At 37.4% G+C, this 25,631-nt stretch overlaps 1 protein-coding gene across 1 annotated transcript in view; it reads left to right on the forward strand.

Moving 5' to 3' along the window:
- The first annotated feature begins 214 nt into the window (after positions 1-214).
- Positions 215-25,631, forward strand: part of LOC125240208 (probable serine/threonine-protein kinase kinX) — a 35,483-nt gene continuing 10,066 nt past the window's right edge. Inside the window, exons 1-9 of the mRNA XM_048148032.1 lie at positions 215-388; positions 9,836-9,901; positions 11,049-11,174; positions 16,282-16,506; positions 18,461-18,514; positions 19,776-19,838; positions 21,314-21,358; positions 24,494-24,592; positions 25,245-25,304. Coding sequence (XP_048003989.1) covers positions 215-388; positions 9,836-9,901; positions 11,049-11,174; positions 16,282-16,506; positions 18,461-18,514; positions 19,776-19,838; positions 21,314-21,358; positions 24,494-24,592; positions 25,245-25,304 — 912 coding nt within the window. The remainder of the gene's footprint in view (positions 389-9,835; positions 9,902-11,048; positions 11,175-16,281; positions 16,507-18,460; positions 18,515-19,775; positions 19,839-21,313; positions 21,359-24,493; positions 24,593-25,244; positions 25,305-25,631) is intronic.

The raw sequence follows: 25,631 nt of genomic DNA on the forward strand, positions 1-25,631 counted from the left end.
AAGTAAAGATGATATCCAATGAAAAACTAGAGTTCAAGACTATATTAAAAGAAATTGAAAGAAACTGCGAAAAGATACGAATAAAGAGGAAAACTAATGAAACAATCAAGGTCGAAAAGACAATATCAAAAGAAAAACTAGAATTCAAGAAAACAATGAGAGCGATCGAAACAAAGTTTTTTAAATACGCCTAAAGAGAGAGGCAAATGAGACAATGAAAGAAGAGATGGAGGAAGAAGAAGAAAAACTATCACCAGAGAGATTATGGCTGAAGAAGACATTGCGAGAAATAAAAAGAAGATGGGACACGTTTTGGGACATACACTTCGTTTATTTCATGAGGAGCCGTACAGAGAGAGATACGGAACTTAGGACGGATAAGGGCATGGTATCCAACCTTTAGTTTTTTAAAGGATTATTTTAAAAACAAATTCGATGGACTGGCGAAGCCGGAAGCTGAGAGAGCGTTAGCTAAATCAATGGGATATGTGATCAGACAAATATATGGGTAAGTTCCATAGTAGTACACAGTTTTATTACATTTTTTTGTTAAATTTCATTTATTTTCATCTGGATAAATCTATGCCCTAACCACAAAATTCAATTTAGTAAAAAAATGGCCTACAAAGTGGACCGTTTTTCATGAAACATGGTTAAGAAGACTCTTGACTAATTCAGCTTTCAAACAAAAAAAAACTAAATCTTAATCGGTTCATCTGCTCAGGAGCTACGATGCCACAGACAGATACACACACAAAGAGATGGACAGACAAACAGACAGACACGTCAAACTTATAACACCCCGTCGTTTTTGCGTCGGGGGTTAAAAAATGGAAGCATGATACTGAAAGATGTGTCAATTCACTTAGATAAATGCAAAAGCAACTGTTAATCCCAAAACAATTTATTTCAATGAATTTGGTACTACCGTTTATTAAAAATCAACTTTTTTTTTCAGAATACAAATTAATGATGATTCTCTAGTGCCAAAATACTACTCTTATTTAATACCTCAAAAAGTGGGTGGCTAGTAGTGAAAAGAATCGATCTCCTTACGCGCCAACGAAGAATGTAAGACACCCCGAACAATGGCGATCAAATACATGAAAACCGGCCAAGAGCGTGTCGGGCCACGCTCAGTGTAGGGTTCCGTAGTTTTCCGTATTTTTTCTCAAAAACTAGTAGACCTATCAAGTTCAAAACAATTTTCCTAGAAAGTTTTCATAAAGTTCTACTTTTGTGAACATGGTTCAAAAGTTAGAGGGGGGACGCACTTTTTTTTCCTTTAGGAGCGATTATTTCCAAAAATATTAATATTATCAAAAAACGATCTTTGTAAACCCGTATTTATTTTTAAATACCTATCCAACAATATATCACACGTTGAGGTTGGAATGAAAAAAAAATTCAGCCCCCACTTTACATGTAGGGGGGGGTACCATAATAAAACATTTTTTTCCATTTTTTATTTTTGCACTTTGTTGGCGTGATTGATATACATATTGGTACCAAATTTCAGCTTTCTAGTGCTAACGGTTACTGAGATTATCCGCGGACGGACGGACGGACGGACAGACAGACATGGCGAAACTATAAGGGTTCCTAGTTGACTACGGAACCCTAAAAAGGCGCCTTCCTACGCACACAGTCTAAGCTCGTGTAGGTGAACGCGTACCATGCTTGTATCACTTGTATGAGATATGACAGGCCGACTGGTCGCTTTGACAGGCGGTAACTGAGACGAGAGCGGATGGGCGGGGCGGCACTTTCAGCGGGGAGCGGGAGTGGTCATACTGTAAGATAGTACTCTTTACTATACTGTGATATAGCTCAATAAAAGATGAATAAGGTCTTGGAAAAGAGTTCGGGAATTTCAGGAAAAAATATGCCTGTTCAGATGGCACCTTTGGTTGACAGTCCGTTAGACGGCGACCTTGACTTGAATTTTTAAATATATCGGGTAAAGATCATAATTTGAAGGATCAAAACTGATATTCTAAAGTTTTACCCCTGTGTCGAGAGATGGCAGTAAATGCACTACGAGCGCATTTGGCAATAATCCATTTTCTTTGGCCCAATTCGAACCCCAAGTTCATCAATGTTGCTAATGTTGCCATTGCCAATTTGCCACCCAATTTCCAGCCTAGCCAAATAGCCACCTGCCAGCTACTTATACTAAGTCCTCTTTTCCAACGCAATATTTTTTTTATACTACGTCGGTGGCAAACCAGCATACGGCCCGCCTGATGTAAAGCGGTCACCGTAACCTATGGACGCCTGCAACTCAAACAGTGTCACATGCGCGTTGCCACCCCGTTAGAAACTTGTACACGCCCTTTTGCTGTGTTAAGTACACAGCAAAAAGGAGTGTACAAGTTCTAAGGAGGGTTATGGTTGCCGACGACTCAAAGGACATAAGTCCTCCCGACATCAGCACACCGCACCCTCGCAGCCTTACTCACCGGCAGGAACACAACACTATGAGTAGGTTCTAGTGCTATCTAGCTGCGGTCTTTTGTAAGGCGGAGTTACTACCCCAGTTGGGCTCTGCTCTAGATTCGAGCGAGACGATATCCGCGAATAATAAATATGTCCTTATAGGGACTTAAGTGGGCACATATCAATTCAATTTCTTTTTATAGTCATATGAAATACTTACAAGCTTTTTTCTACTCCCGTGTTGTTATTCGTCATTTACCGTGTCGTATATAGATCGTTAAAACCCTACATAAAAGATGCCCGCCCCCGGCCGGCGCCCCGCGTACCCACGCATACGATATAGCTCTTACAGCATTGTTAGGTAGCCGTTAAGGGATATAGCGGGCCGCGGGGCGCCGGCCGGGGGCGGGCGGCGGCGCGGGGGAGTGCGAGCGACAGGGTGAGTGCAGAAACATTGCAGAGGACAAGTCAAAATACTTGTAGGAAACAGTGCGATTTTCACGAAGGTTTTTCTAGAAAACTATTCAAAAGTAAGTGCATGGTCGTAGAAAAAGTATTGTATGCAACGGTGTTTTTTAACTGAGTCAAAAAATACTCGTGGCGTCTTAATAACAATTTTCGGCTTTGCCTCAAATTGTTACCCACGCCACTCGTCTTTTTTGACCTCCTTTAAACGCCTGTTGCATAAAATACTATTATTCATCCTGCCTTGTTAGTATGTTAGTGTGCGTCAAAACGTAGAAAGCTAAATTTGACCCACTTCCCAGTTTCCGATAGAGCTGAAATTTCGCACACATGTAAATCACGTGACAATGCAATATTATGGTATCATGGAGCTGATCTGATGATGGAGCAGAAAGGTGGTCATAGGAACTCTGTCATGAAACGTCGTATCCCATCGAGTAAGGGGTTTTTAGAAACGTCTCGGAGAGCAGTAGATGACTGTTGAAAGAAAGGTACAGTCGGCGATAAAAGCTTGTGCTAAAAATGAATTTTTTACAAAAAAGCTTACTATAAATAATCTTCAAATAAGCCAATATGAGATACCTTTGTATAAAATAAGTAATAAACATTAAATATTTTTACCAAGTATTGTTGTTTTATTTAATTTCGTCTAACCATCGTGGTTTTCATTTGAGAGCAAAATTTACATTGTAATGAAATGAAATATTTATTTTCCAAGTAGGCATATTACAATGCACATATGAATGTCAAATAAAGCTACGCCGGCTCTAACCCTACGCCTTAGCCTCGAGAAGATTTCAGTCCCCCTCAGTCAAGATACAGTCTAATATGCAAAAGTATTCACCAATCATCATCTTACATCATTGTAGTTAATCAGTCATTTAATGGATATTTTATGACTTTGTCATAATCGATTAAAATTTATCAGTTCATTTATTAACACGTTACCATTAATATCCTCGATTATGATACCCGAAGTGGTGAAGATAAATAGCCAATCATCTCAAGAAGAGTTGTTACTATGAGTACTGAATCCGTTAGTCGAAAGCGATATCGTCAAGAAAAATGCATGTTATTATATTTTCACCACACCAACTGATAAAGGCTTTCTTTGCTATTCGAAAACAGATAGCAAATTTGCATTTTATCCACAAGAGTGCAAAGTAATTTATACAAATTTTAACTTGATGTCTAAAGCTGGGTGTTGGAATTTACGTATAAATGATGATTTTGAATCATAAACGTTAAATAAATTGAACAACTTTATAATAATATAAATGTATTTTATTTATTTTGATGTTTTATAGTTCATATTTTCATAGTGTTGGTGTGATGAAAAATTTTGTGTTTCACTCGGTGGCAAAGTTTGTTTAACCTTCGTGCCTTGAAACCCTCGCAACGCTCAAGATTCCACTTTTTGAACCACTCGCTACGCTCGCGGTTCAATATTGGAATCTTTCGCTTGCTCGGGTATCAATATTGGCACGTGCGGTTAAACAACAACTTTGCCTCCTTGTAAAACAAATAACTATTATTCTAGTATCGTTGCCATCATAATTATAATTATATGTGTCGCTTAACTTCAAACTTGGGTAAATCCATTCTTCTTTAAGGTTGATTATCTTTCAGATCAATATTATATTGTTTTTCTACTCCCGTACTGTTATTCGTGAGTTACAAGGTCGTACATAGAACTTTAAAACCCTACATCAGTGTTTTTCAAACTTTATGGTGCCACGGCCCATTATGACCTCTCAAATTTTTTCGCGACCCCCATACCTCGTTTCTAATATTACCAATAACTTACTGCTGAAGGATGTAATAAATTTTTCAGTACAGATGGTCGTTTTTTTACGCACTAGTTCGAGAAGTGGTTCATTATATGTCAGGTCGAAACTTCGGAGGCTCATCTATACTGAGAAACGTCGTACGATACACGTGCGTTAAGGAAATTCGTAACTCGTGTCGATTTAAAACACTCCCTACGGTCGTGTTTTAATTTATCGCCACTCGTTTCGAACTTCCTTTTTTACGCACTTGTATCGTAATGTACTATTACAATATTGTTGCTGATTATGTTACGATATTGAAAGTAGCATATCTTGCCGGTATCTTTGACCACTTAAATGTTATGATCGCAAGTCTGCAAAGAAAGGGACGAAAACATAATTAGAGAAAAAGATAAAGTTAACGGATTTCTAGCAAAAATTGAGTTGTGGACTACATTTTAACACAGCATGCGTATGCAGTTTGATTATTTCCCTTGCATGGCTAAAATCATTCAAGAAATATCATCAGATATGGTGGAGAGCTTGCAAAGTTTAAAAAACCAACCCCAAAGTTATTTCTCAATTGAAACATTGATTGGTGATGGAAAGTTGGATCTTGAATATTTTTTTAAATATGAAGTCCATTGAGCTGGCCGATCTCAACGCCTCGGTGAAAGAAGCACCATTTCAATTGATGCGTTCTGGGTTAAAAGAATGGCTGCATTTAGTAAAAGAAGCCCTTAAAGTTTTGATCCCATTTGCTACTTCATATTTATGCGAGCTGACGTCTTCAATAAATAAACACAATTTATTTATTTATCATAAAAATAATTTTTTAAGGTTAACCTTTTCATTTTCAAGAATTTGACTTTTTTAAGTTAAAAAAAAACGTAACCAGTTTATCATAAAGCTGAACTTCGCGACCCCCTTGGATAGATGCCGCGACCCCCCTGGGGGTCGCGACCCACACTTTGAAAAACACTGCCCTACATAAAAGATGTCAGGACAAGTCTATCTAGTCTATACCCTGAAAACATTTTGTAGCAGTAGCACGATATAGCTGTTAAAGTTCTATAAAACATTGCTAGGTACCAACTTAACAAACCACTCACTTCATCGTAGAAAATTAAATTATTGTATGAAATCGAATTGAAATGTATGAGAACTCGATTCGACGCGGCTCGATTCGTCTTAGTGGCCAGTATTCAGAGAACCATACCATAGACAGTTTTATTTTCATGTTGCACTCAAACTGCATATTCAAAATGGTAGGTGGTGTGGTCCACTAGATAGCTAAGATGACTGAAAGTAGGTATTTATTGAATTTATAATTTTCTTTCAAAGTAAGTGCTGGGTCGTAGAAAAAGTATTGTATGCAACGGTGTTTAACTGAGTCAAAAAATGCTCGTGGCGTCTTTATATTAACAATTTTCGGCTTCGCCTCAAATTGTTACCCACGCCACTCACCTTTTTTGACCTCTTTTAACCACCAGTTGCATAATAGTATTTTTTGAGTTCTACAATATATATGATGTGGACGTACTTTTATAATAAAATAAATAAATAAATAAGCCTGGCCACTAAGACGAATCGAGCCGAATTGAATCGAGTTCTCATACATTTGAATGCGATTTGACGCGTCGCCAATGAACGCAGCAGAAAACGAAGGAGTCTCGACTCTGCGAATTGGTTTGTTAAGTTGGTAGCAATGTATTTACTGAACTGTAACAGCTATATCGTGCTACTTCTACTAAATGTTTTCAGGGTATAGACTAGATAGACTTGTCCTGACATCTTTTATGTAGGGTTTTTAAGTTCTATGCACGACCTTGTAACTCACGAATAACAGTACGGGAGTAGAAAAAATACTATTATATACTTATTCAATTCCGATTTTTTAATCTTGGCCATTCGATTTCGTGAAATTCGTTCCATAATATCTCCACTACTAGCGATTTAAATTCTACTAATTAACAGAATTGAGAACGAGTGGTCATTACCACTAGTTTTATAATGACTAGCCATCCTTTTTCAAAAATAGCATTACGTCGTTTTCCACAGACTTTCGAACGGCGAATTCGCGCATTCGAAATTCAAAAATCGATTCCCAGTATCGTCTTAATCTCAGTCATTTGGGTTCGGCAGCGCAGGCGCATTTCTCTCCCATACCTCTGTATCGTCCATCATCTCATCATTCACTTGTTTCCGTTTCATATCATCTTTCACACAGTCCATACACTTTTTCTCCTTGCCTGCAGGCGTAACCGAACGGCGTAACAAAAATGCAGTCTCTGTCGCGCCATCGCGCCAATACGCAAGAGCGATAGAGATAAATAGCTACAAACAGATATTATCGTGAGCGTTTGTGCATTTGGCTAGGGCTACGTAGGTTGACGGTACAATAATAAAAAGCACACAGAAATAGTTATTTGTTATACAAGGGGGCAAAGTTGTATTTTAACGCCGAGTGTAGAATTGAAAATCGAGCAAGTGAAAGGATTCTATAGTTGAACCACGAGCGAAGCGAGTGGTGTTCGAGAATAGAATCCTGAACTTGCGAGTTTTTTACTTCTCAAATACATATGCACCCGAGTGTAACACAAAACTTTTAACACAAAACACAAACAACGCAAAAAATCCCTTTATGAGTGCTTCCAGTAGTTCCACAGGGGGTAAATCATTTTTATTACTAGATTCACCTACTTTTATCAATTTTAAAGCAGTTAATTTGACTTTACTCAAGGTCAAATTACTTTACCCACTAGTGGATAAAATGCGTTTTTACCCGCTGGTATTAAAGGACAAAACAAGTGTTTCCGAGCTAGTGAGGGGGAAAAAAATGCAGTACTTAGGCCTTTTCAAATTGAATGTGTCGCTTAAAAAATAGCATTTATTAATGAACATCATGAACAGGCATCTTCTGGGCGAGCTCACTCATAGTATCGTAGGCCACGTCTTTGCCTTTGGCTAGTCAGTGGTCAAGAGTAAGCCCATTCATAAACTTTGTGTGCACTATAAAATATTGTATAAAGTGCAGGTGGCAACCCTACACAAAAACTTAAACAAAGGATACTATAGACTAGACAGCCAAATAATAATACCACTACCGAACGAGATGGTCACATACAAATTATAATAAGAGTGACAGAGAGCAAAATGTTATTTTTTGTCTTTGTCATAGTTTCACTTTTCCGCCGCTGCCACAAACGAGTTTGTGGCAAACAATAAGGACGTGACTTGTAAAGCTGTATTATCCGCCCAAATTACGTAAGTTGTGTATGGTAAACTGTCAGCCATTTTTAAAGTGATTCTTAAATTCGCTCCATTATTCTATATCTGTCCCTTACGGGTGTACCCTTGCGTCAAGTCTATAGTATCCTTCGTCTGAGCACAAAAAGGATTTTGATATTCAATATACCTACCTACTGATGATTCATGTAATCGCCCGGTCCATTTTCCGACGACCCCGGCAGATTAGGCGACCGCAGCCATTCATGAACGCGTCACTGTCATTTACTGGGAAATGTGACATAAATGACGAAAGGATTGACACTAGGCTGATACTACGGAACGCCTTATAGTTCTAACAGATGACCGTACGAGGACCGTACCGCAACAAGATCATCCACATCATCATCATCATCATCATCATCATCATCATCATCATCATCATCGTGTCACTGTCAGCCCTTTATCACCCACTGCTGAGCATAGGTCTCTCTTCCATCCACATACTATCCTGTAAGTGGGGGCGAGAAAGAGTTTTTGGCGAATTTAACTAAAAGTGATATACAGGATGGTTCCTGATAATGAACCTAACAACGTGTCGAATTTAAAGGAAAACAAAAAAAACACGGTGTATTTATGCTGGTGACTGTACCTCCTATCAGCATCCGTTGAATCACAGACAGACAAAATAATTCTAATGACTATATCACCTAAGATAAAGCCGCCTAGAGATAAAAATGCAATTAATTCTAGTATATAAGCTTAGATTTACGGTGATATCTCACAAATTAACTTAGTTCACCCATCATGAAGATTCTATTGGTGAGTTCCGAGTTCAATATTTAGTAAAACAAATATTATCAAACGAAAAACATATAACCTAATCACAAAATTAAAATTTATAAAAAACGCCGACACAGTGGACCGATTTTCATGAAACATGGCTAAAAACACTCCCGACTATTTCAGCTTTCAAACAAAAAAACTATATTTAAATTGGTTTATCCGTTCGGAAGCTACGATGCCACAGACAGACACACACAGACACAGATAAACAGACAGACGGACACACACACAGACAGACACGTCAAACTTATAACACCCCGTCGTTTTTGCGTCGGGGGTTAAAAACACTCCCGACTAATTCAGCTTTCAAGCAAATAAAACTAAATATAAATCGGTTTATCCGTTCGAGCGCCACAGACAGACATACGCACAAACAGACAGATAGACAGACATGCATGTCAAACTTATAACACCCCGTCGTTTTTGCGTCGGGGTTAAAAACAAACATTTTTTCACCACACCAACTGATAAAGTCTTTCTTTGCAATTCGAAAACAGATAGCAAAATTGCATTTTATCCACAAGGGGGCAAAGTAATTTCATACAAATTTGAACTCGATGTCGATAATGATGATTTTCAATCATAAATATTTGAATAAATGGATTTGATTTATTTTGATGTTTTATAGTCAGTATTTTGTTCGTGTTGGTGTGGCGAAAAATTTTGTGTTTCACTCGGTGGCAAAGTTTGTTTAACCTTCGTACCTTGATACCCTCGCAACACTTGCTGCGCTCGCGGTTCAATATTGGAATTTTTCGCTTGCTCGGGTATCAATATTGGCACGTGCGGTTAAACAACTAATTTGCCCCCTTGTAAAACAAATAACTATTTTTTCAATTGGTTACAAATCTGAAACTAGGCGATATCCAGAAAAGTTTATATGATATTATAGCCTCTAAATGTGGTCAGGAGTACACTGTTAAATTTTTTTAGGTTATTCAGGCCCACGATGTATAACATAATATTGTATTTAGTAATGTAGTAGTCACGTCATATCAGAATCAACTAATGGCATAAGTAATTGGGCTATTTCGTATTTAGTGGTATTTTTGGACAGATTATAATACAATGATTATTGTAATTTCTAGGTACCATGGGCGATTCTTTTGTTTGGAGTAAGTCTGAACTCAGGACACTACATCCGCAAAGCTGAGGTAAGAATTAAAGGCTTTTTCGCCATTCAGCGAGGCAATGCGGCCAGCCTTTTGGGCACGCTGCCTGTTGGTGGCGACTTGCAGGGTGTTTTTGAGTTGTAGGTGTGTGTGTGTGTGTGTGTGTGTGTTTTTTTAGTATGTACTTTTAGGTTTAGTTTATTGACGATGCATGTTGCGGATTTTCCATTGTCTTACTTTTTGACGAAGCTTGTAGCTAATAACGGATTTTGTATTCAGTTGACGAAGCCTGCGTTGCGGATTTGAGAATATGGCCTCTGAATAAATTATCTTTAATAAGTTTTTTTTTTAAGTTATAAGTCGTTGAAAAGCATTTTCCACCACACCATCTGGTAAAGACTCTCTTTGCTATTCGAAAACAGATAGCAAAGTTGCATTTTATTCACAAGAGTGCAAAGTAATTTCATACAAATTTTGCCTTGATGTCTTAATCTGTTTGGTAGAATTTACCTATAAATGATGATTTTTGAATCATACATATTGATTAAATTGACGGATTTGATTTAGTTGATGTTTTATAATCAGTATTATGTTCGTGTTGGTGTGGTGGTTGGTGAGAAATCTTGTGTTTCACTCAGTGGCTTCTTCTTCTTCTTATCGTGTCGAGGTTCCTTTCTTATACATACCTTCGTGCCATATTGGAATCTTTCGCTTGTTTTGTAGTGTTTAACCGCACGTGCCAATATTGATACCCAAGCAAGCGAAAGATTCCAATAAAGTGGAATCTTGAGCGTTGCGAGGGTTTCAAGGCACGAAGGTTAATCAAACTTTGCCACCGAGTGAAACACAAAATTTTCACCACACCAACACGAACAAAATACTGACTATAAAACATCAAACTAAATCAAATCCATCAATCTATTCAATATTTATGATTTAAAACTATCAGCTAGCTTAAGACATCAAGTTAACATTTGTATGAAGTTACTTTGCACTCTTGTGGATAAAATGCAATTTTGCTATCTGTTTTCGAATAGCAAAGTAAGCCTTTGCCAATTGGTGTGGTGAACGGGCGAGCGTGCGAGCGTTATGAGGCGTCCACTCAAGACACCTGTATGAGCTTCAATTGTTTGACAAGCACGCCGCACACCCCCCACACAACACCCAATGAACGCGGCATATTTTTCAGAATGACAGTCCAAGCGTATACAAAGTTGAGAACGACCCGTCTAGCGTAACTTTCACCAACCCTAAGGGAGACAAGCGGACGCTGCGCGAGATTCTGTATTACCACATCGTTGAGCGCCCTAGAAATGTAAGTGTTTAACTACCTATTTATTAACAGCTTAGCGTTTCATAAACTAACCTAACCACAAAATTATTTTTCCTCTCACTAGCTCGGAAACACGTGTTTTGTCCTTCAATACCAGCGGGTAAAAACGCATTTTATCCACTAGTGGGTAAAGTAATTTGACCTTGAATAAAGTCAAATTAACTGCTTTAAAATTGATAAAAGTAGGTGAATCTAGTAATAAAGATGATTTACCACCTGTAGAAAACTGGAAGCAGTGATAAACTCATTTTTTGCGTTGTAGTTTCCTCGCTATAGTGAGGGGAAAAGTTTTGTGTTACACTCGGGTGCAAATGTATTTTACTTCTCGTGTGTTAAAAAACTCGCAAGTTCAGGATTCTATTCTCGAACCACTCGCTTCGCTCGTGGTTCAACTATAGAATCCTTTCATTTGCTCGTTTTTCAATTCCACACTCGGCGTTAAAATACAACTTTGCCCCCTTGTATGTATAACAAATAATTATTTTTGTCGTTAGGTTGGACACACCAATTTTTTTTTGGATTTGGAAATTTTTATGTGGTTTCCACTCAGAATCGTGAGCTCTTTCAATTCTAATAGGAGAAAAAAAGTGTCCCAAGCTTTTTTCCCATTCCGTTACCATTTTTTCATACATTTTGTATGGCGGTAACGGAATGGAAGGTTCGAAAAAATGTATGGAAATCTTGGGACATTTTTTTCTCCTATCAGGATCGAAAGAGCTCGCGATTCTGAGTAGTAATCGCGTAAAAAATACCCATGTTACAAAAAAAGTGGGGTGGACAACTTTAAAAAAAAATGGCCCTGGTACGAGCCGGGGTTCGAACCCGCGACTCTCTTCCTCCTCGCGAACTCCAGATTAAAAGTCGCACGCTCTTACCGCTAGGCCACTAGCGCTAGGCCACAAGTAGGGATTGCAATCCAGCAGCATTTTCAATCCAGCTGGATTTTTGCTGGATCGGCGCCAATCCAGCTGGATCCAGCGCGGATCCAGCAGGTAGAAAAAATGTCTAAAAAAAAATACATTTTGCTATACTACAGGGCTGTTATTACTAAACTTATTTGAAATAGTTAAAGTAAGGATGAAAACGCGCAATTTTTAAGCATAATTTATTAAAAAAATAATTTAAAACGGTTCTCTTATTTTTCTCCGAAAATTGTATGACCGAATATCACTTCCCAGCGCACGTTTCGCGGAATTTTATTCCGCCGAATGTTCATTTCCCAAATTATCATATTGTTTTTTTTTTTAATTTGCCAACCTTGCATTTACCTACCAACTTAATGTTTGGCCGTTTTTACGGTTTTTTAAAAGGCCTTTTTTTAAAAACCAAACTTTCATGTTATCTAATGTTTTACTTGACGTAATATACAACTAGTTGTTTATTGTTATACACCAAATGTTTTATTGAACACCGACAATATCTATGGCGTATTTCCAAAAATATGCAATAATGTCTCCTATGAACTTCTAAATTTATTGACAGGGATGCAATTACGTATTTTACTTACGTATATATATTTTTAAATAGTTACCTACTTACTTTTTTTACAAGAATATTGTTTAATTTATTGTTATTACATTTTAAATTTTTTTCCGGTTTGCTCACGGTCAACCTAACACGCTCCTCCTGGTTTCGCTCGTCGTCGTCCCTAACTGGACTCTGTCATATATGTATATGATTATACTGCCAACATAGTCCGTGAACAGAAAACTGCTACCTTGCTCCCTCCTAACCTAACAGGGAAAAAAACTTGAAATTTATTTGTAAAAAGTTGGCATTAATTTTTGTAACCATTTTTAATCCTTATAGCAATCTACATAAATAAAAAATGGCATTAAAAGTGTAACAACGATGAAGCGAAGGTACTACAATAAGTAGGTACGTAAATAATGCTATCAACATTTTGGCACAACATTTGGGCATTCACTAGTTCACATTGAAAATTACTAACTTACTTACTAGTACTTAGTTTTACTTACTTAATATTTATGAAAAAATAAACCTCTAAGTAAATAGGTATAATTATAAAGACTGTATCGTTAAATATGGGGACAACTTTGAGTAGCCGTATTTATTTGCTATTATATTTTTTTCTTATAACAAGACATGGGCTTAAAACGGGACATAATAAGGTACGCATTTTGTCCTAGAAACTCGACGTAAAGCATGTGGTTTAGACAGCAATGATTTAATCCTCCCGAGTACCAATTACGATTTCGGACAAATGCTACTTACGTAGCCAAACATCAATCAATATTCTGATCTAAACATAAGTTGAATCTTAAAAGAAAATTTGCGGTAACAGTAAATAATTAAATACTATAAATACATTTCGAGATCTTCAGTAGTTATAATGCAGTGTCAAACTACTTACGTTTTTGAAAAAAAAACACACAATTGTAGCGAAATAGAATTATTTTGTGCTAAGCGGCCACGGGCTACACGCGGGAACGCGGAACCGTTTTAAACAAGACATAAAATAAGTTAATTAAAGTTAATTACGCATTTTATTGCAATTTTTTTTATTTGCGGATCCGCAGCGCTGGATCCAGCGCTGGCTGCTGGATCCAGCAGACCGAAAAATGCGCTGGATCCAGCTGGATTGCTGGATGCTGGATCCAGCAATTGCAATCCCTAGCCACAAGCCTATCAGAATCACTCAATATTTAAAAAAACATATTTTACATACTACGTCGGTGGCAAACAAGCATACGCCTGATTGAAAGCGGTCGCCGTAACCTATGGACGCCTGCAATTCCAAGAGTGTCACATGCGCGTTGCCACCCCATTAGAAACTATGTACATTCCCTTTTGCTGTGTTAAGTACACAGCAAAAAGGAGTGTACAAGTTCTAAGGAGGGTTCGGGTTGCCGATGACTCAAAGGACTATAGACGAAACAAGTTAGTTCCATAAGTCCTCCCATCATCAGCATACCGCACCCTCAATTTCAATTTCAATTTCAATTTCAATTTATTTATTCGTTCATCATAGGTACATAATAGATAGGTGGTAACATAGTACTTCATAGAACAGCCATGATGTGCCTTTTGGCGTACGAAATAGTTTCATATAATTATATATATACAATTTTTACAATATTTACATGGGTGATTATATTAACATATGCATAAATGAATCAAGATTAAATAAATGGTAGAAAATAAATGGAAGATAATTAAAAAGAAAAAAATGATTAAAAAAATAATTATTATTAAAAAGTATGTCAATTAAATACGGAAATGATTGTGAATAATAAATTAAAATTAATTACATTTAGCATATGTCAATATCATTAAAATAATCATTCACATTATAGTAGGACTTAACGAGTAAAAAATTAAATAATAAAGATTTAAACTCATGTATTGGTGCCGTTTGCCAAGATTCTGGTAGTTTGTTGAATATCTTTGGTGCCATTACTAAAACACTTTTTTTCATCAAAGCTGTTGAAATCGTACCAACCGACAGCACCGGTTTCCGTGGCCGGAGGCTACAAATTCGTTTTTGTTCTTTAAATCTAAAAAATCTTAGGTTAGTCTTCACAAAGACGCAGCATTCGTAGATATAGAGACATGGAAATGTCAACAGTCCTAGCGACTCGAAGAGATCCGTGATACTTTCCTGGGGACTCAGTCCGCAGATAGCCCTTACGCATCGTTTCTGTGCCCTAAACAAAGTGTGTCGATATGTAGAGTTACCCCAGAAAATTATCCCATAACGTAAAGTAGATGACACAAATCCATGGTAGGCAGTTAGAACGGCGCTTCGGTCAGTAGTCTTCGCTAATCTATACAAAGCATATGAAAATCGGTAAAGTTTCTTACATACTTCTTCAGAGTGAGTTCTCCACGACATGTCACTGTCGATTGAGAGGCCTAGGAACTTTGTTACACGCACTTTATCAACATTTTTGTCTTGATATGTAATATTAAGTGTTGGTACTTTTCTTCTTTGACTAAACTGCATCATCTTAGTTTTTTCTAAATTTATTTTTAAATTATTACATTCCAACCATTCAATAATATGTCTTAAGTCTGTATTTATTGCGTTTTCATAATCTATGTCGTCGTTTTCTTCTATAATAACGGTGCTATCATCAGCATATAATACCATAGGATATTGACTAGCTTTAACAATGTCATTTACATACACTAAAAATAGCAATGGCCCCAATATACTACCTTGTGGTACCCCACACAAAAAAGTTCTTCGATCAGAAGTGTATGTTATTTCGTGTTTTGTATGGGGGCATATATGTGTCAGTTCTGTGTATTGCACCCTGCTTTCTAAGTATGATTTCATGAGATTTAGGGCATTTCCACGGATTCCATAATGGCTTAACTTTTCCAATAGTAGCTCATGATCCACGTGGTCAAAAGCTTTTGACATGTCCATATAGATGGCACAGCATGGTTTACTTTTGTCAAGACTATTGACAGCTCTAGAGACTAAGTCATAAATAGCTACATTTATAGACATGTTTTTTCTGAATCCTCTTTGTTGCTCAATTAATATATTGAATTTTTCAAAAAAATTGTACAGTTTATCAGATATAAGTTTCTCAAAGACCTTTGATATTACTGGTAACAAGGCGACCGGGCGATAGTTTTTTGGGTCTGATATTTCACCCTTTTTGTGTACCATTTTTGTGTACCGTGTCTTATATTTCACCCTCGTTGAGCTCTGGCAGCCTTATTCACCGGCAGGAACACAACACTATGAGTAGGGTCTAGTGCTATTTGGCTGCGGTCTTCTGTAAGACGGACGTACTATACCCCAGTTGGGCTCTGCTCTAGGTTCGAGCGAGATGATATCCGCTGTGCTATACCACACAAAACGGAATATCATTCGCTATGCCCTACCTCCGCTATATACCTTTATTAACAACCTAGGTTAAGTATGGTTTGTAATATTTTCAAATTCTGTAAGTAGATTTTCGGTTGCTATGTAAGTAACTATGGTAGGAAGAGCGGGATCTCCTTCTACAAGTATAATTTTACTTACTTGGAGATTCCAACCATGTCTTGTATAACACGTTTATATTGTAACCAATAAATTTATTTTCATTTTCATTTTTCATTTAAACAGGAACCAGTGGCAACCGAACGTTCATTCACCAACAGCCATGGCTACCAGTTCTTCGATCTAGCACCACTAGCAGATACGTACGACGACAAATATCTAGAAGATGGTAGCTATGTGGAAGAAGATAATCAAGAAGATGGTAGCTATGTGGAACAAGATAAGGATCTAGAAGATGATGGGAGCTATAAAGAAGATCAGGATGCTGAGGAGAGTGAGAACAACGTAGAGGTAATTATAATCCATCCAGTTCAAACTTGAATTTCCAATCACATAAGCTACACGATATTACTTATGGGTATAACCTAACCACAAAATTAAAGTTTAAAAAAAAACCCCGACCGCGACATAGTAGACCGATTTTCATGAAACATGGCTAAGAACACTCCCGACTAACTCAGCTTTCAGACAAAAAAAATCTAAATCGGTTCATCCGTTCGGGAGCTACGATGGCACAGACAGACACACACACAGACAGACAGACAAACAGACAGACAGACACGTAAAACTTATAACACCCCGTCGTTTTTGCGTCGGGGGTTAAAAATGCACCTTTCTAAAAGGCTCCTTGACGCCTCAAAAACGGATGAGAAAATTGCATATTATCAACATCGCGAGCGTTAAGAGGGCTTTCGTGTTAAAAATAGTGAAATCGCAACCGAGCGCTCGATCATACCGTGTGTGGTATCAAATTAAAGGGCTTTGCGAGTAGTTTATAAATATATATCACATTATAGGACTTTTTTTACTTGGTCTAACATAATATGAGAAAATGTCAAAAAGTGGTAATAATTGTACCGGTGAAGGCTCGTTTTCAAAAAATTGGCAAAAATCAATAATAGCAATTTATAATCACTAAGGCATAACAGCAATTTAAGTAAACGTTGCAGATTAATTTAGTACAAAACTTACTTCGATGTGATGTAGATTTTCAAATAAATTGTCACTTAATTTTAGGTAATTTCTGAAAAAAATTGAATTCGTCTTAGGCTAGTTTACTCTTTTTCAAAAACTTAAAATAAAAATCTAGTCTGAAATGATTGTGGTACAGGATATACGAATTATAAATTTTACCCGTTTTAATATTCAAAATTGTCCAAATTTTACAAATAAGATCGACTGATTCAGCTCTATACGTGCGTTTTTCTAAACATGCATTAGAGAAAAAATCATAATTAATTTAGCAAGTTAGTTTTCAAAAATCCAGTCTTATAAAAATCAAGATAATAAGATGCTCTAACTGGAACTTGAATTAAATAAATCTATTGGATAACGGAAAGTGTAGTATTTCACCGACTAAAACTATCAATTTTACATTCTTTTGACGTTTTTTTTGAAAGCAGCCTTAACAACTGCTTTGTAAAGTGGAATCTTGAGCGTTGAGAGGACTGCAAGACACGATGGTCAAACAAAATTTGCCGCCGAGTGAATCACAAAAGTTTTCACCACACCAACGCGAAGAAGGTATCATGGTGCTGGTGAATGCACCAGTTGGTGTGGTGACGTGATTATTATTACACCTACGAGTCGACGACGTCTATATAATAAATAAATAAAATAAATATTGCGGACACCTTACACAGATCAACTTAGCCCCAAACTAAGCAAAGCTTGTACTATGGGTGCTAAGCGATGATATACATACTTAAATAGATAAATACATACTTATATGCATAGAAAACATCACAGAATTAGATTTAGATAGAAGAAACGAGTTCATTTATTTGTATGGCGGCCGAGCGTGTCAGATTTTGTACTGAAGTTGTTACTTGCCTGTGATTTTAAATATGTCTCAGGCCCTTGAGTGTTGATAAGTTTTATGTTGTTGCAATTAAATATCATGTAACGAGGCATTTTTAATGTTTTTGTTGACTTCAACTTACAAAAATTGACGCCCGAAAGCTGCAAGCTGCGATTAAAGACGGACAACTCAGTGGATTTCACTGAGTTCATTTGACACGCTAAGTAGATACGTTTGCTTGATCTATGGTTTACATATATGACATCTGTGGAAAACATCCATTACTCAGGAACAAATATCTGTGCTCATGACACAAATAAATGCCCTTAACAGGATTCGAACCAAGGACCGCGGCTTAGCAGGCACGGTCACTACCGACTGAGCCACACCGGTCCTCAGCTATAATTCACTAATAATTAATTCAATTATTACCTTCTTTCACAGGAACTAGAATTACCGACGACTCAAAAGCCGCTTACTGACGAAGAGGTGAAAGAAGTAAGTGATTTTTAATAACTTTTCACCACACTAACTGATAAAGGCTTACTTTTGCTATACGAAAACAGATAGCAAAATTGCATTTTATCCACAAGAGTGCAAAGTAATTTCATACAAGTTTTAACTTGATATTTTGCGCTGGCTGGTAGAAATTACCTATAAATGATGTTTTTGAATTATAAATATTGAACAAATTGATAGATTTGATTTAGTTTGGTGTTTTATAGTATTTTGTTAGTGTTGGTGTGGTGAAAAAATTTGTGTTTCACTCGGCGGCAAAGTTTGTTTAACCTTCGTGCCTTGAAACCCTCGCAACGCTCAAGATTCCACTTTTTAAACAACTCGCTACGCTCGCGGCTCAATATTGGAATCTTTCGCTTGCTCGGGCTTCAATATTGGCACGTGCGGTTAAACAACAACTTTGCCCCCTTGTAAAACAAATAACTATTCATTTAAAGCTGCTTCTGTAGGTAGGTACTTCAATTTGTGTGAAATTAAAAATGCCGGTATGAAATTTTAAATCTTTGGGCCGGAAAATTTACGCGTGCGACTGCAGTCCAATATCAGACAATGCATTTAAAGGGTTAAAAGAGTTTAGAGGCTCTCTGACTATCAGTTCTCCGGACAATATCGGAAGGGTCGGATCTAGGGTAGAGCGTGTTGAGCGGCCGCTCTAGGCGCCAAACCATAGGAGGTGCGCCAAAATAGCAAATGTTAAAAAAATTAAAATTTTGAAAAAACCCCCGACCGCGACATAGTGGACCGATTTTCATGAAACATGGCTAAGAACACTCCCGACTAACTCAGCTTTCAAACAAAAAAAACTAAATCGAAATCGGTTCACCCGTTCGGGAGCTACGGTGCCACAGACAGACACACACACAGACAGACAGACAGACAGACAGACAGACAGACAGACAGACAGACACGTCAAACTTATAACACCCCGTCGTTTTTGCGTCGCTATCGGCTTCTCAGTTATTCGGCGATGGCCCTTTTTTTGCTTTTAACTGACAGGCGGATTATTAAATATCATCCACAAATAACCTAACCTAACCATAAAATTAAAATTTTGAAAAAAACCCCAACCGCGATATAGTAGACCGATTTTCATGAAACATGGCTAAGAACACTCCCGACTAACTCGCTACGCCTCATGGTTCAATATTGGAATCTTTCGCTTGCTCGGGTGTCAATATTGGCACGTGCGGTTAAACAACAACTTTGCCCCCTTGTAAAACAAATAACTATTAATTTTCAGGCGTTCAAGGCAAGAAGCTACCTTTTCGATCAAATGAGGCAACGGGATTATAAAAAGCGAATGGTAAGTATTTATTATTATTAATTATTCATTTTTCGTCTTAAGTGTTATTTGATATTTATTTATAAATAATACTTACAATTTTATTTAAAAATTAACCTAAAACTACAGGGTGTAACATTAATGCTGGTGATCCATTTAAGAGCATAACCGGTATCGAATAGCGGTTACGAATACCACTTCCTTTTTTTAAAATAAACACCATGAAAATTAAAGGTACTATAGAAGGTAATGTATAAGCCGTAGGATTTATCTTCGGCAATTATGTTACATAGTGTATAACGAACCGAGGTCTGAACCCGCCGGTAAGGTTCCCATTAGGGATGTACCGACTAGTCGCCGACTAGTCGGGAAAGCCGACTATCCGGCCACATTTGTAGTCGGCGATTAGTCGGCGACTAGTCGGCAAAAAGGGCCGATTAGTCGGCACTTCATTAGTGATAGAAAAACAGTACAAAATTAAATTACCATCTGAAAATTATGGTTGTATTATGTAACTATTCGTAATTCCTATTTTTTTTGTCTAAATAACAAATATCTGTATTTATCACAGAAATAAATATCCCACCTAGGATTATCGACTTCATAGGCAGGATCACTACCCACTAAGCCAAGCCGGTTGTCAAAAATGGAAAATGTATATAAACATTGTCATGAACCTTTGAACTTGCAAAAAATCATGAAAAGCGCGTTCGAAGGACCAAAAATGACATTCAAAATGTGAATTTAGTCGAAAATTAAGTTTTGGCCGACTAGCCGACTAGTCGGCCGACTAATCGGCCACCCAAGCGCCGACTAGTCGGTAGTCGGCCTAGTCGGCCAAATCAATAGTCGGTACATCCCTAGTTCCCATAAGGCTAGCTGCGTTCTCCCTTTGGATCGCAATGCCAATTCGTTGGGCGAGGAACGAGCCAGCCCTACGGTCCCCGGTGACCTCACAGATTTTTTTTGATAGCTCCCTAATTAATTGATGACTGAATTTCAATACAAACTGAAGCAGTTTCCTGAGTAGGTATTAAAATTGAAATTATTAACCCAACCAGGGTTAAATTGTGGCGTAGGCGAGAGGCTGGCAACCTGTCGCTGCAATGTCACAATTTGGATTTCATTCAACCCCTTTTTGCCAAGAGTGGCACTGAAACTTAGTAGTTCATGTGCTCTGTCTACCCCTTTATGGGATACAGGCGTGATTATATGTATTATATGTACAGTCAGCAGCAGAAATTGCGTAGCGGGCAAGGAGTTCAAAATGAACTTGACACGATCTTATTTTTAAGACCTTGCCCGCTACGGAACTTCTGCTGCTAACTGTATGTATCTTATCCGTACACATTTTATGAAAATTATTATCAACGGAACGTTGAAATCACATTATTACTCCTGAATAACGACGAGTTGAATTCCTAACTTGAAATAATTTTCGTTTATAAATAACTTAAATACGTGTGATAAATTTAATATTGTTAATTTTTTTACAGGCTCAGCTTTCTTTGAAAAGAAGAAAAAGACAAACTGAAATGGAGGTAAATATAGTTATCCGTTTAATTTTAGGTTAAAATAAAAATTTGACTCGTGAAGGATTTGAACCTCCGACCTCCGAGAGTAGGCACGGTTTGAAAGTTCGGCGCTCTACCAACTGAGCTAAGGAGTCGATGCAATACCCGACGAATATAGGGATCGTATGTTGCAAAATAACGTACATTGAAGCTATTAAACATATACGCGGACAAACTGCCAGAAATATGTATCCACATACTCAACGTATAAGCAATAAAGGCGTGTAGACATCTTGTTGAAACTTTGTTCGTATCTATATTTAAATATCTGGGCGACCGAGCTTTGCTCGGTTCTATTTTAATATATCTCGTCTTTAGATAAAAAAAAACTCTCATAAATAGAAAAACAAAAAAAAAACAAAAACTTCATTTCTGGCCGGGATTCGAAACCCTGACACCTACGATCTATCTGCGTACATTAGACCGACCTCGTACGACTGAGCTAAGCGGAATCGATGCGCGCGCGGCGAAATTAACGACCATATTTTACGTTTACTAACGCGAAAGAAAAACTCATGAAAACTCGAAAATTCGCGTTTTCTGGGATCTAAGGCTACGCTAGATCGATTTTTCACCCCCGAAAACCCCCACATAACAAATTTCAGCGAAATCGTTAGAGCGGTTTCCGAGATCGTCGGTATATATAAATAAATAAATAAATATACAAGAATTGCTCGTTTAAAAGTATAAGATAACTTGACTGCACGTATTGCAAAATATGGTGCAATAATACGATAACGGCTGGACGCGTGCCGCGGAAATCCAAATTCGCGTATTGCGATTATCCTTCTCTTTTAGTCCTATTAAAGCGTAATTAGAGTGACAGAGAGAGAGTTTGGCTCTCTGACGGCGTGTTGCCGTCTAAGTATTATAAGGAAACTCATAACTATTAATATGTACCTAATCAAATGTAACTAAGATGACCTCGGTTGCACCGATAATTACCTATTAATTAAATTAAACTATGGAAACGAATTACACCGCATATTTATGTATTTTGAAATTTTTGAATAATGTGCAATTTGAAGCAAATTTAAAAAAAACATTAAAAGTCCTCAGGGTGCGTAGCCGAATGGCACAAACGCTCACGAAACGCTCGTAGATATCTATCTCTACTGCTCTTGCGTATTGGAGCGACAGAGCTAGACTACCTTTCGCGGCGTTTCGTTTTCGTTTCGCGTCGTAGAAAAATGCCATTCGGCTACGGGGCCTGATATGCACGATTTTTTTACATTATGAAAATTCGTTTCCCACACGAAATAATAAGTTTTTTTAAGAATACTTACTGCGTTACTCCGGCATTCGCCACGACTGATGAGAGCCTAGTATCCGCTTTGACAACTAATCCCAAGATAGTAGGTTTTACGAAAGCGACTGCCATCTGATCTTCCAACCCGAAGGGTAACTAGGCCTTACTTGATTCAGTCCGGTTTCCTCACGATGTTTTCCTTTACCAAAAAATAAGCGCGTTACAAAACACGGAGAAACTAAAAAGCCAAAAATAATAAACCTTTCAATTCAGATTTCTTATCGTATTGCAATAAGCTAAACATCCAAATTATAAACAAATCAATTATTTTTGTAGTCGGTACCAGACCTGTTCGTCGCCTTGCTATTGCCTGTTTGCCCCACCCAACCATACACAGGCTGGTACCGACTCCAAAAATAATTGATTTGTTTATAATTTGGATGTTTAGCTTATTGCAATACGATAAGAAATCTGAATTGAAAGGTTTATTATTTTTGGCTTTTTAGTTTCTCCGTGTTTTGTAACGCGCTTATTTTTGAAGGCGGTTTTATTTTTTGTTAAAAAGTTTATTTATTTGTTGATTTTTAGTGGTTCCTAGTGATATTATATGTATCAGTCCGAATACATGTACAGTAGTGAAAGAATTATCCTTTAACTCCTAACCATTGAGGAGTTGACCTTCCATCATCAGCTCAGTTGATTTTTAGTGGTTCCTAGTGATATTATATGTATCAGTCCGAATACATGTACAGTAGTGAAAGAATTATCCTTAAACTCCTAACCATTGAGGAGTTGACCTTCCATCATCAGCTCAGTTGATTTTTAGTGGTTCCTAGTGTTATTATATGTATCAGTCCGAATACATGTACAGTAGTGAAAGAATTATCCTTTAACTCCTAACCATTGAGGAGTTGACCTTCCATCATCAGCTCAGTAGATTTTTAGTGGTTCCTAGTGATATTATATGTATCAGTCCGAATACATATACAGTAGTGAAAGAATTATCCTTAAACTCCTAACCATTGAGGAGTTGACCTTCCATCATCAGCTCAGCCACATAAAATTATTACCATCAGACGTAAATACTGGTGTACCTTTGAAAAATAGACTAAAAACATTACATGTGCCTATAACATTTGAAGAGTTCCCTCGATTTCTCCAGGATTCCATCATCAGACCCTGACTTGGTGCCAATGGGACCATCTCGGGGTTATACCGGTTCGATCAAAAAAAAAATTTTGAAAATCGGTCCACGATTCTCGGAGATATCGAGTAACATACATACAAAAAAATAATAAAAAAAATAATAAAAAAAAAAAACATTCAGTCGAATTGAGAACCTCCTCCTTTTTTGAAGTCGGTTAAAAAGCGACTGGCAAATATCAAACGACACTTCGCACAATTCGCACATAAATTCCGAAAAGCTCATTGGTACGACTCGGGGTTCGAACCCTCCGGATTAAAAGAGAGTTTCTATTTATGAAATGCAATATTTAAAAAAAATTATGCTATTTCTACTCAGAATCACTAGCTTTTTCAATCCTAGTAGTTAAAAAAATTTTACCATACGATTTTGTCTCGTTTTGTTACCATTTTCTGTACATATTGTGTGGGGTAAACAAAAGAGGAAAGTAACAAAAATGTATGGAAATTCTGGGACACTTTTTGTCTCCCAGTGAGATTGAAAGTATTCGTGATTCTGAGCTAAAATTCCGTAAAAAAATCAAAATAAAAAAATGGCAAAAAAAAAGAAATTCTGAAAAGTCGTACGCACTTACCGCTAGGTCACTTTTGAATAATATTCGACAGCTAATCAATAGGTGTTTATAACCATCCTATAATTTCGATTTCAGTCTGCCCCTGATGCTTCCAGTTACGATAGCAAGGCCGCCTACATGCAACCTAAGACATATGGAATGAACCTCAATGGTGATACGGGCTATGTTTGGAATGTAAGTGAATACATATATTATGTCGGATCGTGGGCGTATCATACCAGGTGCCGTACGTACCCGAATGGCATTTCTGCGACGCGAAACGAAAACGAAACGCCACGAAAGGTAGTGATAGAAATACACGTACGTAGTAACGAGCGTAAGATACGTAGTAATAGGAGCTTTCCGTTTCGTGAGCGTTTGTGCCGTTTGGCTACGTACGCAGGTTCCGAAGCCGAATGGCATTTCTGCGACGCGAAACGAACGCGAAAGGTAAACTTGACCCTTTCTAGAGGGTAAGGTGTAAGCCACAATATTCGGTTCGCTACGATCCTAACACTACTTTCGCTTCTTTCATTTCCAAAAAAAATTCCATATACGTTCGCCGGTTAAACGTAGTCCTGATATGGCCTTTTTTTCGGGATTCCCCGCGCACATTCAACGACACCTCAATATCATATGTGTATAACACATATAGATAAGGTTATATTTATATTTGAAATTGAAATATGAACATATGTGTTGTTTGTACGCGGTAGCCCTCTGGGAAACAGGCGTGATTGTATGTATGTATGTACGCGGTAGTCTTATCCCCGTTATTTTTAACCGACTTCTTTTATTTCAGCTATTTGTTCCATGGTAGATTCTTATATCCAAATGTTATTTGCAGAATTTGAACAACCCCCCAACATACTTCGACGTCGGAAATACGGATGGAAACTCTGATCAGGTATTTCAATAATATCAAGCGCAGAATTTGGCTACTTGCCTCCTAGTCAAATCAGCTTCTTTTTGAGAGCTGTTAAAAAATAAATTGAACAACTTGCTAATATGGAATTTATATGAAATGTAATTGAGTGACGTCACGGTCAACTCAGTTACTTTATAAATTTCTACCTGACTTATTAAATAGAAATTGGATTTAAAAATAACCTCTCTCCATGTTTTTCTTATGATCTGATGCTTTATTTCGTGCATAGTACGAAATATTTTATTTTAATAATTACCGTCAAGTTCCCTTTGGCAAGTTAGGGGATATCTTTATGGTTCGTATATA

The sequence above is a fragment of the Leguminivora glycinivorella genome, chromosome 27 (genome assembly GCF_023078275.1).
Source record: "Leguminivora glycinivorella isolate SPB_JAAS2020 chromosome 27, LegGlyc_1.1, whole genome shotgun sequence".
Lineage (NCBI taxonomy): Eukaryota > Metazoa > Arthropoda > Insecta > Lepidoptera > Tortricidae > Leguminivora > Leguminivora glycinivorella.